We start from the raw sequence: 17,233 nt of genomic DNA on the forward strand, positions 1-17,233 counted from the left end.
AAGATCACACCTAAGTGGTTACAGGCAGGAGGTCTTCAATCAGAGGGCTGAAGCAGACATCTGACAAACACATAGGTAAATCTCATTCACACTACGGCAAGCCTCGTTCACAGTCTTAGCCTCTTGAATGAGATTTTTCCCCACCTAAATACTGCACAAAGGAAGAAATTCAGGTTCAGTTCATGCCTCTAAGAAGTTTGCATCATTAAAGTTGATGCTATTAAACTAGTTAATCCCATTCGAGAAACACTAGCATTCTGAACGTATGAATCCATGTGTTTAAAAGCAGGTATCAGGAAGGGCATTGCAACACTAATAAGGAAGGCCTACTTGCTTCTACCCTCCGCCCTACCCTCAACCCACTCCCTTCTCAACACAGTAGCCCACGCGATCCTTTGAAAATGGAAGTCTCAGCGTGTTCCTCCTCAGATCAAAACTCCCAATGGCTGCCCATTTCACTAGGAGTTAAAGCTGAAGTCTGTAGTGAGGCCAACCAGGTCCTAATAAATGCCTTGACTTTGCCTGATTTTTTTTTTTACTTCATTTGCTCAGGACTCTTTTGCCAGGAATCCCAGTAAGGCAAAGTTTGCCATCTATCTCCCCCTGCTGGAAAGTAAGCAACAGGACGGTAGAGATCTTTGTCTTGTTCACTGGTATATCATAAACATCTAGAAGAGTGCGTGGCATGTAATAGGCCCTCAAGTATTTGTCGAATAAGTGAAGAGCCAACAATTACGAAGACAAGCCTCGCTGTGACTTCATTCACACATGTACTCATTCATTCAACCGTCTTAACTGAATGCATAACATCTGCTAGGCCCTCTAGCAAGCTCCACAGAGAGATAAACAAATATAAGATGTGAGCCCAGTCTTCAAATTAACCTACTAAATCACTGAGGAGAACAAACTGATAAGGAAAACACACGGGGGCATAAGCTACAGATGCTAGAAACGGCTGTTAGGTGATCTATTCCCAGTACGTATCCAAATGTTTCATCTAGTAATTTTTTAAGTTTAAAATCTAACCATGGCACATTTTCACATAGTTAGTGGTTAATTTCATTATGAAAGTGTGACATAAACAATACACTTACTCTGTTAACCGTGTATTGAGTTCAGTGGTGTCGTTGATATCAAACCAGCCTATTTCTTGTCGTAGAATAGCGTGAAAAAACTCCTGTCTGATTTTCCTGATCTGTCGGCCGGCTGCCAGAGTCCAAAATGAAACTTGTATATAGGCAGCGACAAGAACTCCAGCACCTAACCCTGAGTAATAGTATGCATACCTGGAAAATAATTAGGAAGTTTCTTTTAAATACTCCTATTTATTCATCTTTTTCAGGAAAATCTTCGGAACTGGGGATTCAGTTTACCAAAATCATATAGATTGTGTAGGACATCATAACAAATACACATGAAATCTTTTTCTCTTCTCTTTCTTAAACTATAAGAGGATGACAGCAAATCTGTTCGCTTGAATTGCCAGAAAACAGAAACATTTGGGGCTTAATTGCAAAAAATAATGGTGTTAATGGATCATCATAAAACTGATACAATTTGTAGATAATGATGTGATTCTTCTTTCATAATTAAGATTCCAGACTTGCATATCTTATTGTATTGGAAAAGTTCACTACTATTCGCATACCATAGGTATAGGAATAAACAGATTGAGCATGTAAAATGGTTCTTAATATAAGTGTTCTTGTATTGTTTACAGAAAGACCCCCCCCACCCTGCCAAAAGAACAAAACAAAACAAAACACAAACATACACACACAAAACAAAAAGTCCTCTTGCTCTCTGGCATAATTCAGAAATATTTAATAGTACGCCAAAAACATAAATTCAAACTAACTTTGAGCGAAGTCTTAACTAAATTAGAGGAAAGTTAGTATCATTAAAAAGAACAAATTTGGGGTGCCTGGGTGGCTCAGTTGGTTAAGTATTTCCCTTCAGCTCAGGTCATGATCCCAGGGTCCTGGGATCGAGCCCCACATCGGGCTCCCTGCTCCGTAGAGAGTCGACTTCTCCCTCTCCCTATGCCCTCTGCCCTGCTCATGCTCGCTTTCTCTCTCTCAAATAAATAGAGTTTTAAAAAAAGAACAAATTCAGTTTTGATACTCTCAAAGATACTTTTTATATAATTTTACAAACTGTTTCCAGAAAGAAGCCTTTCAGGCCTGCAGTAGCATATGGATGGAGCTCATTTAAATCAGCAGGATTAATTGATAAGTAAGCATACAAACATTATGGCACAGGCTTTTGAGATTTCTTTTAAGAAGGACGAAGGGGGCCATCTGGGTGGCTCAGTGGATTAAGCCTCTGCCTTCAGCTTGGGCCATGGTCTCAGGGTCCTGGAATCAAGCCCCACATGGGGCTCTGCTCGGCGGGGAGCCTGCTTCCCTCTCTCTCTGCCTGCCTCTCTGCCTACTTGTGATCTCTCTGTCAAATAAATAAAATCTTAAAAAAAAAAAAAAAAAAGGATGATGGAAGGGAAAAATGCCATAAAGGACATTATTGGATCAGCTGGCAAACTGGAATACAAATGATAGATTAGATCAAAGTACTGTATCAGCAAATTCGCCGACATTGATAATTGTGCTATGGTTATGAAGAGAGTATCCTATGCTTAGAAAGCACACTGAATATTTATGAGTAAGGGGCCATGATGATGTATGCAAGTTACATCAGATGGTGGCGGTGAGGGGACTGGGTATAATGATAACAACCAGCCAGGGGGTGCCGGGTGATTCGGTCAGTTAAGCTGCTGACTCATAATTTTTGGCTCAGGTCATGATCTCGGGGTCCTGGACTGGAGCTCCACTCTCAGCAGGGAGTCTGCTTGAGATTCTCTCCCTCCCTCTGCCCCTAACCCACGCCTGTTCTCTCTCTCTCTCTCTCTCCCTCTAAAATAAATAAATCATAAAAAAATCAAGGATAACAATAGGTCAAAGAATATAATAAAATGTAAAGAGTATACAGAGGTTCTTTGTATATTCTTATAATTCTCTGAAAGTTTGCAATTATTCTCAAATAAAACATTTTTAAAAGTACATCATATTTATATATATAAATGTATATTTATATATAGAATACCTACATATATATATATATGTACGTATTAGCCAATTACCTAGTCATTTCTTCTTCCAGAATTCTGCCTGGATTTAGCATTGACAATGAAAAATTCACTAAATAAAAACAAAACAAAACAAAAATAAGACATTTTTGAAAAGTTGAACTATTAATAGATGTTACCAGGTTTTAAAAATCTTCTTTTTTTTTTCAACCTCAATGAATACTTTTCACTTTGCTCCAATAGAGAGTCCACAGGTTTAGATGCAGGACATCTAGGGCCCAGATGGGGAAAGATCGCTCTCCTAGGTTCGTCCCTGATCCTGGCGGTCTCAGGACTTTAGCAAAGCAGGTTCCTAAGGCAGCAGAGAGGAGTGGATGGAGGGCAGGCAGAGCATATAGAAGGCAGAGGAAGAAAAAAGAAATGGTTTCAAGAGAAAGGACAGAATTTAAGGGGCATTTTTTCTTAGAGGCCAAATGCACTTTATAGATAATTGCTTTTGTTAATTTTGTTTGATTACATGTGTGTTTTCCCTTAGGTGCTTCCTTTTCCCATCAGGGGTACAGAGGCTGAATTACATGCATTGTAAAGGAGGGAAAATTAGAGACAAGGAAGATAAGTCAGTTGTCTAAAGACACGACAGTTGCTCACTGGCAATTGGTTGTGATCCTGGATTCCACACCTTGTTTGTTGGCAAAACTATATTCTGTTATTTTTAAAGTGGTATTGATTGGAAGGAAATATTATTGTATATTAATTTGAACTAATTTGATGAAAACGTCTATGTGCCATTCCTGTTGTAATAATAGCTAGCATGTATTGAGCATTTGTTATCTGCCAGGCTCTGTTCTGAACACTTTACATGTATTAATTCATTTAATTTTCATCACACCCCTATGATGTAGGACTCCTTTGTGAATTCCCATTTCACAGATGAGGAAATTGAGGCACAGATGATAAAGTAACTTGTCCAAAGTCACACAGTTAGCAAGGAGGCAGAGAGTCCTCACACTATACATATAGCTCCTAACTTCATAGTACACTGATGGTTTCATGCAGTAATGACTATCTTCACTTCTTAAAAAACAAAAGTGAGGGATCCCTGGGTAGCTCAGTTGGCCAAGCATCTGCCTTCAGTTCAGGTCATGATCCTGGGGTCCTGGGATCAAGCCCTGAGTTGAGCTTCTTGCTCAGAGGGGAGTCTGCTTCTCCCTCTCCTGCCCCACCCATGCTCTTTCTCACTCTCTCTCAAATAAATAAATAAAAGTCTTTAAAAATTGAAAAACACACAACCACAAAATGAAAAAGTATAAAAGAAACAATCCATGTCAAAATAATAGAACAAAATAACCACCACAGCACTGTTGAGAAAACATACCAGAGTAGATATTTCCCTATTTACCATGGTGCTAAGACAGAAATTAGTCTTTGTTCACTTATCATGCATAAATAACCCCATAGTCATGTTTTCTGGTTGTGGTGTATCTTCCTTATCTTCTTCCAAAGGGGCTAAAGTCGAAACTTAAACTTTAAAACTTATTTAAAACTTAAACTACTGTCAGGATCAATTACCAGGCATGCGGCCCTGACTATAACATAATTTCTCCCTCAAAACTGTAACTTCCACTGATGTTCATGGTAAAATGTTTCTGCTTATTAATCTAGCTCTCCATCAGCTTTCAGGTCCTTGAGGAATCAGACCCTATTTCACTTCTGTTCTTATCAGTTCAGTTGTGTGTGCTCACTTCCTCCCTGAGTTCTTAAATATGGCAGCTCTCAGATGCCAAATTGGAATTGTATTTGGAATTAGAGGCAGACAAGCTACTTAAAGCTTGGTAATGGTGGAAATCATTGTTCAAACCTTGGGGAAACACCACATATATGTGTGTACAGGGTTAGTTTTCCCCCAGAACTTAAAAATCAGGTAGAATCTTGAATGAATTTTACTGTCCTCTAAATGCCTCCTTCAAATGTTTACACTCTCTCAGTGAGCACATTATAACTCAGACTGATTCTCTCTCCTAGAAAATAAGAATCTATGGGCATTCAAAATTTGAAATGCTCCTTAGAGTCCAAGCCAAGAATGGCAATCTAGGCCTGGGTTAATAACCCTAGGAGCTCCTAGGAAAGTTTCTGCTGCCCAAGGACTAAGGTAAGGCAGATGTGTGTTGATGTGTTCCTAGAAAAGTCATGGGATTCTAGATCTGGAATTCTTGACCAGGAAATCTTATGGGACTCTAGATCTGAAATTCTAGATCAGGAAATATCATAAGATTCTAGATCTGGACATCTCATGGGCCTCTTGATCTGAAATTCTATATCTGGAAATCTAATGGGACTCTATATTTGAAAGGGCCTAGTCCTGGTCTTCTCAGATGCATACAAACATTATACCTCAGTCTCATAAACAATCTCTAAGTCACCTGGTTCAGGGATTCTCAGTGCTATGTGCCTGTTAGACTCACATGGAGAGCTTGAAAAAAATACATTTGCCCAGGCTTCATGAAAGAACAGTTCAGTCAGAACCTCGGGCTGAGTCTAGAGCATCACATTTCTAAACTATCCCCATTTGATTCTAATGTGCTAGGATGGGTCTCACTCTGGTTTGTCTGAATGCTTCCCAGAATAAGGAAATGGAGAATTCTTGAAGTTGCCTATTCATTTTAGAGCGCTCTCATAAAGTCCGTGGATGGATGGATTAGAGCAGTCACTTCTTTTCCAAGTATTCACAGTTAGTTTTCCCCAACATTTATCAATCATTTACTTCTTCTAGATACTTTGGTAAAGATCTCATTTAATTCTGTCAGTAAGTCTATGTTCACCTTTTAAAGATGAGCATAGTAAGAATCACAGAGGTTAAGTAACTTGCCCAAGGTCATACAGCTAGTAAGTGGATAAATGCATATCTTAAGGATTGCCTAGGGAGACATTATACAGAGAGTCCTAAATGTCGCATGTAAGTCTCAAGTCAATGTCTGCCTTCCTCAGTTCTGCCTAGAACTTCTCTTATCATATGGAAATACCCAGCACAAAGCAAAGAGCTGGTGTTTGTCCAGGCAACTTAGTACGTATAGTTACTTAAAATAACTGGGGTCTCCAAAATGCCTTTTCCTCTCAACCACGTGGCAATACAAAGGCATGCAGTGTATACTGATTTCTCTACAGAATTTTCTAGATCATTACAGTTACACATACTTGACATAAAATCTATTAAGTTCCTGATACTCTTCATAAAAAATGTCTCCTTTGACTCTGTCATTGAGGTTTTGGATACAGAACACACGTAGCTCAGTTTCTGCACAACTGAGTCATTGTGAGGGGAAAAACCTTGTCACTGAGGAGCTTTATTCTGTTGACAGGATGTGCTTTCTTCACAATCATTCACTGTCAAACCCTCTTGTAATTTAAACCTTGTTTTCTTTTAACATTCCCTTCCTATTTGACTCCCAGTAAGTCTAACTGTCCAAGGGTCCAACAATTTTTAAGAATAGACTTTTAAAAAAGTGATTGTATTTACTTATTTGAGAGAGAGAGAGAGAGAGCACAGCAGAGGGAGAGGGAGAAGGAGGCTCCCCACTGAGCAAGGAGTCTGATGGTGGATTCTATCCCAGGACCCTGGGATCATGACCTGAGCCAAAGGCAGATGCTTAACCAACAGAGCCACCCAGGCATCCCAAAAGTGCCTTTTAAAAAAGATTTGTATTTATTTAAGGGAGAGAAAGAGAGCAAGACAGGGGAGGGAGAGGGACAAGCAGATTCCATGCTGAGTACAGAGCCTCATGCTGGGCTGGTGGTTTGATGGGTACAGAATCTCAGTTTTTACAAGATGAAAAAAAAATCTGGAGATTGACTATAAAACAGTGTGAATATACTTAACACTACTGAACTGCACACTTAAAATGGTTAAGATGGTAAATTTTGTTATGTATTTTATCTCAATTAATTTTTTTTTAAATGAGGTTAAAATAATGCCCTACACTTAACACAGATAAGTTAGTGTTTGGATCCATTTTAGTAGTCCTGTTTTCGTTTTCACTAGGACCAGAATAACTCCACAACTTTCTTATTTGGAACAGTTTGTTTGTTTTTCACTTGTTTCTAATTATGCAACCAAGTAGCTTTGAAGCTGGGCATGGCAGACAGGTGCCATGTGCTGTGCCCAGGGTCAAATTCAAGGTCTCTCAGGGGAAAGGCATGAGCAAATCACTTAAAAACCTGTCATTGCTGGGGTGATAAACTCCCCAGAGTTGCCAACTTACTTTCTGTAACCTCCAGATGAAATGACCCTTGGTCTTCCACAGCCACATCTGACATCAGGCTTATAGGCAGTCTCAGAGGACTTGCGATGAGAAGTCCCTTAAATGTTATTAATTTCCTATGCCCACTCTTCAGTAGTTTGTAAATAATATTGCCATACCGTTTTGGAGAAAGTGAAATCTTTAAATTTCCTACTCAGTCTAAATCCTGAGAGCTCACTGGTATGTTGAGAGTTCTAGAGTTTAGCAAAAATCATGGAAGTTGAGAGGATCGGTACATATCTGTACTTAGCCTTAGCAGAACACAGTTGCTCATCTTGTAGAGATGATGTTTATTTAAAGTCTATTCTTTAGGGGCAGCGGAGTGTAGCTCAGTTGGTTAAGCATCTGCCTTTGGCTCACGTCATGATCCCAGGGTCCCCTCTGGGATCCCAGCCTCTCTCTCTCTCTGCCCACCACTCCCCCTATCTGTGTGCGTTCTCCCTCTCTCTAACAAACACATAAATAAAATCTTTAATAAAAATAAATAAATAAAAATTTAAAAGGTACCTTTACTAGATTTCTAAAAGATATTAATGTTTATGTAAATAGACCTTATTGTACAAATCAAGCAATCCTATTCTCTTAGGTAACAACACTTAAGTTCTGCAATGCTAACCAAATACATAGTTCTGAATCAGCAAACCCTGAAAACGCCAACTGATCTAAATGCCAGAGTCCACTTTTTCTTAGGTATCTTTGCATTGTAAGCTGCCATATCTTTATCAATTTTTTTTCCCTTCTTTCTACCATCTGTGTGCCAATATAGCTTCCCTCAATCTTCTCCAGCCTAGTGCCTACAAGGTCTCTTGGGAGGAGCTGGGCCATGAGGCTTGGTAGAAAGCATCAAGGTTTCACCATCTGTGTTGAACATGGCTAATATGAAAATGACTCTGTCCACTGGAACCTGACTCTAGCGCTGTTGCCACAGTCCCTCTTACAGGTGACACTAACTTATGAATCCTTGGCTCTTTAGTAATTACACTCCTCTGTGTGGGTTTCAAAACACATCATTCTCATACTGAAACCGTTTACTCTTTATTGAAGTGTTAGATCAAGCTCCAGTCAACCTGGTTGAACCACATACAGTCAGAAGATGGACAGAATGTTGACCAAAAGGGTGCAGGAAGAGAAAAGAAAAAAGAAAGCCAGCAAAAGATTTACAAGCTGAGTGTAGCTAAGAAGTATGGCCATACTAACGGAAGTCTTTTGAAACATGTCTGTCATCACCAGAGGGATGGACATTGCATAGGTGTACTCAGATGACAGTTCTGCTGTCCTCAAGGATAGGGATTTCCCTGCTTTATTTAGATGCAAATGTTTTTGTACATTTTCTTACTCTGTATTAAAAGTCAAACAGGATAGGTCTAGTGGTTGAAATTTAAAGAGTATTCAAGGAATTTTCTGAGAATTTTATAACTTCTTCAGTGATACCTGGAGTTAGCCAGAGTACAAACCATTAATCAAGTGGACGAGAAAGAGCAAAATCAACCTTTGATCTTTCATCCAGTTAAAGGAGTACAATGTATGTTAAAAAAAAAAAAAATAGACAAATGCTTACCCGGAAAGGAGAAGTTTCCTGCAGTATCAACGAATTTGTCGGTCATTTGTCCAAATACTATCATCATGAGGGGGAGACCTGCTCCATGAGCTATGGCCATGATGGTGCCCAGGGACATCAATAATTTATCCTGCCAGTCAGAATACCGAAACTACAAAATAAAAAGAAAGAAAATAAAATAATATATTATAGAAAAGAATTTTTCTTTCTCTGCAACTATATATTCTTTGGATTTTTATTTAAGGTCAGTACTTTCTTTAAATTTTATTTATTTATTTTATTTTATTTTATTTTATTTTATTTTATTTTAGAGAGAGAGAGTTATGTGAGAGTGAGAAGGGGTTGAGGAGCAAGGCAGAGGGAGAGCGAGGGAGCCCTTAAGCAGACTCCCTACTGAGTGCAGAGCCCTGCAAGAGCCCTGCAGGAGCCCGTTGCTGGGCTTGATCCCAGGACCCTGAGATCATGACCTGAGCCGAAACCAAGAGTCAGACACTTCACCAACTGAGCCATCCAGGTGCCTCTAAGGTCAATATTATTACTTCAGGTTAGTACTTTATTTAAGGTCAGTAGTTGCAGATAAATGTAATAGGGAAAAAGGAGGATTTCCATCCAAATTATTGACAGATTAATTTTATGATTCTTTGTTTTATATCCTGTGAAGAAATAATCTGATTCTGTTTCATCAGTATCTTCTTTGGTTGAATGATTAGAATATAATCAGAAGGGATAAAAGTTTAGCTCCATGAAGAAATATGGTTTGATCTTCCAGAGCTACTATGTAGTCAGTTAAAAGCAGCTAGGAGAAAACACTAAGCATACACACATCACATCCTTCAAAACAATATTCAAAATATTTCAGAGAGAGAATTACAAATAAGGACGAAACAGATCCCCTGAGTCTTGTGGATAAGTTCCTCTTAAGAGGTTTCAGGTAGCTTTTTAAAAGGCAGCTCAGAAGTGAAATGAAAAAGCATTATGGAGTGCTTACATGTGTATTCTAGGGAAGTCCTGCTTAAGGAGACGATGCTCCTTGAAGAATCTGGAAGGATAAGGGAGAATTTGCAGAAGAAGAATTGAGGGAACAGATGAATTGGGGGTATTTAGGCTTAGAATAGCAAGGTACCTCGAAATCGCATGCAGTGCTCAGAGAACTCCCTGCAGGGGAAATCCTGGAGTGCAGAGTATGGGAGTTGATGTTAGAAAGAGGCAAAAAAGGTCTGGTGGGTCACACCTTGGCCACACCAAGGGTCCTAGATTTTGAAGTATCACTGTACCGTGTATTTAGTACTATCACTTAGAAGGCGGACACTAGTTGTTATAGTGACATGCACAATGCCCAAGAACTAACCAGCCAATCAATGTCACAGGACTTCCAAGACTTTGTCCCTCACTGTCTTTTTAGCCCTCTCTCATTTCTCATGTTTTCTTCCAGTTTTTTACTATTGTTCTATGGATCTTTCTGTTGTCTTCTCTCTTCCTCTCTTCTAGATTACATCTACCTTCCCTTACATTTCCATTTCTATACCTTACCTCTGTCCCTTTTTATTTATTTATTTAAAAGATTTTTTTATTTATTTGAGAGGGAGAGAGGGAGCATGAGTTGGGGGAGGGGGAGAGGAAGAAGCAGACTCCTTGCTGAGCAGCATGCCTGATACACGGCTTGATCCCAGGACCCTGAGATCATGACTTGAGCTGAATGCAGATGCTTAATCAACTGAGTCACCCAATTTTCTCATCCTACCCCTTTTGGGGACAAGACAGTCATGGGGAGAATGAGTCACAAGTCAGGCTTGGCAGAGTGGGGTCTTTGAGAGCTGAAGCTGAGTCAAACAGGGTCAACAGGCCAGGACAGTCTAAGGTCAGACACATTTGGTGGGGAGGAGGGTGTGCAAACTGTTCTCATAGAGTTCCAGAAGTTCAGTATGGGAAGGCCAAATTCCATCATCAAACACACAGGGCAAGCTAGAGTGCCAAAAGAGACAAGGGTCAGAAGCTAGGTGGAGCTTGGAGCAGATCAAGGGGAGTCGGTAAAGTCGAGAGTAAATGGAGAAGTGGGAGTCGGTAAAGTCAAGAGTAAATGGAGAAGTATCCCAGAATTGCTAGAAAAAGGACTAGTGTTTCCAAGGTTCATTTTAGTGGCTCTGAGGAAGGGACATAGAGCACTTGGGTCTACTGACCACAGTTACAAGCACAGGATCTGATCATCATGTCAGGTTCTCTTTAGTGAACATTTACATAAAATCGAGAATCATTTTAAATGCTTTTCATGCTATTTAAATAAAATTTCACTGTCTCTGAGCTTAAATTTGAAATTATAAGCATTTCACAGCAATAGCACAGTTTCTTAAGCAAACTTAAATTTAAGTGATTTTCAACCAAACAATGAATTTCTAATTCTTGTTTAAAACAGTTTTGTCCTGAACCTCTTTCAGGACAAAGAAAGTATCTATTCCAAGGAAGAAAAGATTATATTTCAATTTAATTTAAATTTTAACTTTTAAGTTCAAATTAAAGGTACTAAGCTCTTGCCTCAAAGTTTGTGTTGTTTCATTTGCTATAGGAGGCAGATCTAACACATGCACATTAAAAGCAGATTTAGTTTTATAAACAATTTATTCTCTAAAGCACTAAATTTTTAAAATAAGAACACTACAACAATAAGGGAGAAGAGTATGAATAGGGGCTTTGTTGTGACATGAGAAACGTGCACCAGTGTTTGAGACTAAGAATGTTTGTGCCTTTTCATCCATTTACTTACGAAGCTGGAGGTTTCAGCTGACATGACACTTAATACCATCTTTTTTGCTATGGAATAATCGGTCAGAGTTTGAAACCCATCATATTTACTCAATGTGGGAAACACTTTCTTGGCCCACCATTCTGAGACATATTACAAATGAAAACCAGATTAGACCTCTCCCAAAAATATGTTGACTTGCTTTGTACTAGCAGAAAACCACTGACAATTGTGTTAAACATAATCAAAATCTCAAAATGTTGCTCCATATGTAATCAATTTTCTTGGAATATAGATTTCTTCCTTATTTCTAAATTTCTGTAATTAACAATCACTTTCTTTATATGCAAGCTTATTTTAAGCAAAATTTGGGTATATGTGTGTGTGTAAAACAAATGCAGAGATCTGTTTCAGGAAAACACATCTCTGCATGAGGTGCTATGAACACAAGTCCTAGCTCTGCCCTGTTTCATAGCCAGCCTATCCCTACCTTTTTTATTAAGTACCTTGAGAATGTGGTCTGTTGATGACCAACCTAGGACAATCATAAAGAACTGACTCCACATCTGTTGATTCAAGGCACCAAATTTGAATGGAAACAAGAATTATTCATATATAATATTTCATGGCTTACCAAAGTTAATGGTCCAATCAGGTTCATTCTCTTCTTTTTTTTCTTGTCTTGGTTGCTGTAAAGATATATATATATATAATTGTTTGAATTTAAAACTGTTACCAAATGCTTCACAGTCACTGACTATAAACCTGAGTAGTTACCACATCTATTTTTTTCAAATATAAAACAGCGAAATCCACAAAGTGTCCAAATTAACCAGTTTAAGAAACTGCAAGGCAATCACCAAGTGCAAAGGTAACTGTCCAAGGTACTACAGGGATATCTGGATGGATGAGAAAGGGTCACCTGCCTTGCAGAGCTCATACATGGAAAGAAAATACATAGGTTAGTATCTGCCAAATAATTAAATTCTTCTGTTGCTAAAAAAATATGTATTGATCTAAAAATAGAGTAAAGTCTACTCTTCCGAAGGACGAGAGGGAGCGGTATCAGGAAATCCTGTTGGCTCTATATTCACAGTACAACTAGAATTCAACCACTACTCATTACTTTTACTGCTATCCCAATAGCCCAGGAGAACTCCTGCCTAGTTTCTCAACTTTCAGTTGTGCCAACTTCAGTCTGCCCTCAACACATCATGCAAATAATCATTCCCAAGCTCGAGTCATATCATGCTACTCTTATGCTCCAAAAGCCTACAACAGCTCCCATTTTTCTCAAAGTAAAAGCCAAAATTCTTACATTGGGTTTTTGGCCCCTACATGATGTCTTTGTCACCTCTTGGATCACATTTCTTTTTTAAAAAAGATTTTATTTATTCATTTGAGGCAGAGAGATACAGAGAGAGAGCACGAGCAGGGGGAGAGGCTGAGGAAGAGGGAGAAGCAGACTCCCCACTAAGCCAGGAGCTGGATTATGGGACCTGATCCCAGGACCCTGAGATCGTGACCTAAGCCAAAGGCAGCTGCTTAACCATCTGAGCCACCAAGGAAGGCATCCTCTCACCAGATTTCTTACTCCTATTCCTATTTGCTTTGCTTCAAGCCACACTGGCCTCTCTGCTTGTTCTCTGAACACACCAAACACGTTCTCACAGCAGGATCTTTATATTGTCAGATACCTCTGCCAGGAATGCTGTGTCTGAATGCTCAGACACCCACACACCACCCTCTTTCTCATGTCTTTTCCGGTCTTTCTTCAAATACTGCCTTCCCAGTAAGACCTATCTTAAGGGCCCTATTTAAAACTGCAAATTACTTCCTCCTTGCCCTCCCCAATTCCCTAGCCTTGATTAACATTTTCCATAGCATTCATTACCTTCTAATTGCTGTAGCTGACTTATTTTGCACAAGTATTCTTTATGTCTGTCCTCCCAACAAGGATGCAAACTCCATGAGGATAGAGATTTTTAAAATCAAAATACTTTCATTTAGCTTAATTTAATTATTTAATTTAGGTAGGTGATAAATTTTGCTCCTAAAACTCGATCCCAAATTATTTAGAACACTTGTTAAAATCAGACAGACATCTGCCACTAAATCTGTTCAAAAGAAGGTGCCATAGGCAGTATAGCAGGATGACTGGAACTAGCATATGACTTGCCATTTGTCCTAAATAACTGGAAGGAGCTTGACTTCCTTGGAATGAATAAGCTTTGATCTGATTTTTCTTCTTAAATAAAAATTAGTCTCAACATGTACTTTCCTAATCTCACAGTCTTAACTTACTATTAACTTTCTGTATTTCTCTTCTGAATTGTTTTCTTGTGTTTCCAAGACAAGGCTGTGAACTTCATTTCTGAGAACTCCCTTGAGTTCTGGGGATTACTGCATCTTTTGCAGGGACAGCTCCTTTGTGCACTCATCAAATGTTCAGCCAGTGCAGTACATAAATAGCCTTCATAAAAATGCCATCTATTTATAGATTCACAGTCAATCCCAGCCTATATTGCCAGCTGATGAAAACCACATTTTTCCCCCCTTGGTAGAAATAATACCATCCATCTGTTTTCTAATTCTCTTTGGCAAACTAAATTTTCTATGAATGAATACCATGGTGGTTAGAAGGAACAGAGCAGTATCACTGTAGGAAGAAGATAACAGGCTAAAATGATTCTTTAAACATCAGGTAGGCATACTTTCAGTTGGCTAATCAGGCCCCTTGCAGCTTGAGGACACACTACACAACCTGATAAATTTGTCCCTCCGGGTGATTACTTGATGACACAGGTCAGTCAGTCCTGGGTGGCCTGGCATGAACTCAGAGACCATAACCGCCTCAGAAACTATTGGAGTCTAAAGGCGAAAATGATTCACGATTCCTCCACTGAAAGAGGAAACAAAGACAACACACCACTGACTCGTCATTTCTGCCCCTACTAAGGCCTGTGAAGTGCCCTTAACGAGGGAGGGCCTCGGAGAGCCAGTCAGCCTCAGAGAACTAGCAAGCAAATGAAGGGCTGAGGCTTGCCCTGAGCAAACACTGATGTTGGAAGCGCAGGTTACGGAAGACTGAGGCAGTCCACAGTCCCTCTCCCCACCTCACTGCCCGGGAGGGAGAAACGCGAACCTTCGAGGTGCAGAGAGAGGGGTGGGGGGAGGGGATAACCCTGGCGGAAGAGGAATTAACAGGGGGAGGAGGGTTTTTGTGGCTGTTGCTGCTGTCGCTCTCTTGCCTCTCGGGTCCTGTTCCAGAAGCGCGACCATCCACAGCCGGTGTCAGATGCTCTAGGACTAGCGAACTCGGATGATGTTTATGAAAGTTATCTGTAAAGATTTTGAGTTATATAATACGGGGAATGTTACCCAGCACCGATACTCCTCGAGTCACCCCGCACAAAGTGGGGAAGCGGTACTTCTAAAGGCGGCCTCTTCCTAAGCCTGTTCCAAAAGGAGCCTCCGAGGCACTCCTTGAGGAAAGTCAGAACCTTAGACAAGACCCTTGCAGCGAAGCCCCCGACACAAAGGCATCCACAGATTGCTCCACTTTCCCGAAGCCGAATGGGGCCCTGCGGATGCGCCTGTAAGGAAAGCGGCGGCCGCCGGGGAGGTACCTGCTGGGGCCCAGTTCAAAGTCGCCCTCCGCTCTCCCAGGGCGTGGGACGGTTCCGTTCCTTCCCGCCTCCAGATCCATCTCGACCTGGGGAGAAACCAACAGCCTCAGCTCCCGGCGCCCCCGGCACAGCTCGAGGGTACAACCAGCTTCCCCACAGCCCGCCGCCCAGGCGTGCGAGCCGGCCACACGGTCGCGCGCAGGAGGGGCGCCCGGAGGAGGCCCCGCGGTCCGGGTCTCGCGCGCGGCGGTCCCGGGGGTTTCCCGCCGCGGCCCGGAGCGCCGGGCCTGACTCACCTCGGACCTCCCGCTGTCTGTCCGAGCCGCCGGGCGCGTGGGGCGCTGCGGCCGCGGGGCTTGGACTTTGCTCGCGGGAGCCTCGCCCCCGCCCCCTAGGCGCGCCGCGCCCCAGCGACGCCTCCCGCTGCCGCCCGGCCCGAGCGTCGGCCTCCGGGGCAGCCCCGCCACCCGCCGGGCTCCCTCCGCGGGCGCCCTCGCCGCCGCCCCCCCCGGACGAACCGCCAGCCTGGTGTTCCCGGTGCTCGGGGCTGGGACAGCCGCGCCGGGCGGGCCACCCGAGCCCCCAGAAATGACTGTCACTCTCTCTCGGGGCTCAGTTTTCTTTTTACACCCGTGCGGGGTGGGGTGCTGTTTCCAGACCCTCAACAATCATAGGGGAGCCGAGGAGGGCGCCCCAGACCTGCCTCCTACTTAACGCGTCCGCAGGTCTGGTGCTGGGGGCCCGGAGCCCCACCATCTCCGGGACGACCCAGAATCAACAGATCCTGGGAGAAGAGAAACGCTGTTGGTGCCCTCTTAGTACTTAGAGACACAGAACTTTAGGGCTGGAAAGGCTGGTAGAGATCACCTAATTAAAACCGCTTTTTTTTTTTTCTTTTTCTTTTCTTCTTTTCTTCTTCTTCTTCTTCTTCTTCTTCTTTCTTCTTCTTCTTTCTTCTTCTTCTTTCTTCTCCTTCTCCTCCTCCTCCCCCTCCTCCTCCTCCTTCTTCTTCTTCTCCTTCTTCTTCTTCTTCTTCTTTTTTTTTTTAAACAGGAATAAATGGAGGCCAGCGAGGCTGAGTCCTGCCTGAGGCTGCATCAGCGGGTGGAGAATCCAGTCTCCAGGCCCTTCCCTGCCTCCCTACTCTGATCTCAGACTTCTCCCTATATTACATGGTCTCTGCCCCTCGCACCTGCTTGAGTCCCCTGTATGGCCTTCCCGTCCCTTCTGATTAACTTCTGGACACGTCTCTGAAAAGAGAGGGTCTAAAACAGAGAGCAAAACATTATGAAAGCTTTGAAGCCAGTGGGATTCAAACCTAGAGCTTCACATCTTATAAGCTATGTGACTGTGGACACTTTGCTCACTTCTCTGGGCCTCAGTCTCCTCATAAACAGCATGAGGATAACAACTCCTGTTCCAGGTTACTGCAAGGAATAAATGAATCAGGAAGGTAAATACCTAGTATTATGCTTAAAACATAGTATATACTCAACAAATATGCCCTTCCTTCCTCCTGATCAGGTAGCAACATTACCTTCCTTCCATGGTGCCTCATTAGTATGAAAGTCACCCCATGACTTTGTTGGGTTCCCAGAGAACCTTAAAGCAGAGCCAGGTATCACAGGAACTCGTGTTTTTGGGTAGACCCCGCTATGACCTAAGTATTATGGCTAAAAGATCAGAAGAGGCTGATGAGGAAGAAGGAGGAGGCAGTCACTCTGATGCTCACTCTTACATGGGTCACTCCTCTCCATCCTGCTCTGCCTATTAATCTGGAGCTTGGCCGCCTGTGTCTGGAAGAACATTCTAGGGGTTGACTGAAACTACGACATATTCTCAAATTAGGTGACAGAAATGAATTTACTTTAGTAGTTTTTCCTCAGAATAGCTGTTCTTCATCCAGTCTACCATCACCATGAGGATTCTTTT

The 17,233-nt window shown here is 41.7% G+C and overlaps 1 protein-coding gene across 2 annotated transcripts in view; it reads right to left on the minus strand.

Annotated features, from left to right (window-relative positions):
- ABCB4 (ATP binding cassette subfamily B member 4) overlaps positions 1–15,647 on the minus strand; it is a 65,483-nt gene extending 49,836 nt beyond the window's left edge. For both annotated transcript variants that reach the window (XM_044245942.1, XM_044245943.1), the window contains exons 1-6: positions 15,598–15,647; positions 15,302–15,387; positions 12,307–12,361; positions 8,936–9,086; positions 3,137–3,194; positions 1,095–1,286 (exon numbers count right to left, since the gene is read on the minus strand). In XM_044245942.1, coding sequence (XP_044101877.1) covers positions 1,095–1,286; positions 3,137–3,194; positions 8,936–9,086; positions 12,307–12,361; positions 15,302–15,381 — 536 coding nt within the window. In that variant the 5' untranslated portion in view covers positions 15,382–15,387; positions 15,598–15,647. The remainder of the gene's footprint in view (positions 1–1,094; positions 1,287–3,136; positions 3,195–8,935; positions 9,087–12,306; positions 12,362–15,301; positions 15,388–15,597) is intronic.
- Between the last annotated feature and the right edge of the window lie 1,586 nt (positions 15,648–17,233).

The sequence above is a fragment of the Neovison vison genome, chromosome 4 (assembly GCF_020171115.1).
Source record: "Neovison vison isolate M4711 chromosome 4, ASM_NN_V1, whole genome shotgun sequence".
NCBI classification, from domain to species: Eukaryota; Metazoa; Chordata; class Mammalia; order Carnivora; family Mustelidae; genus Neogale; species Neogale vison.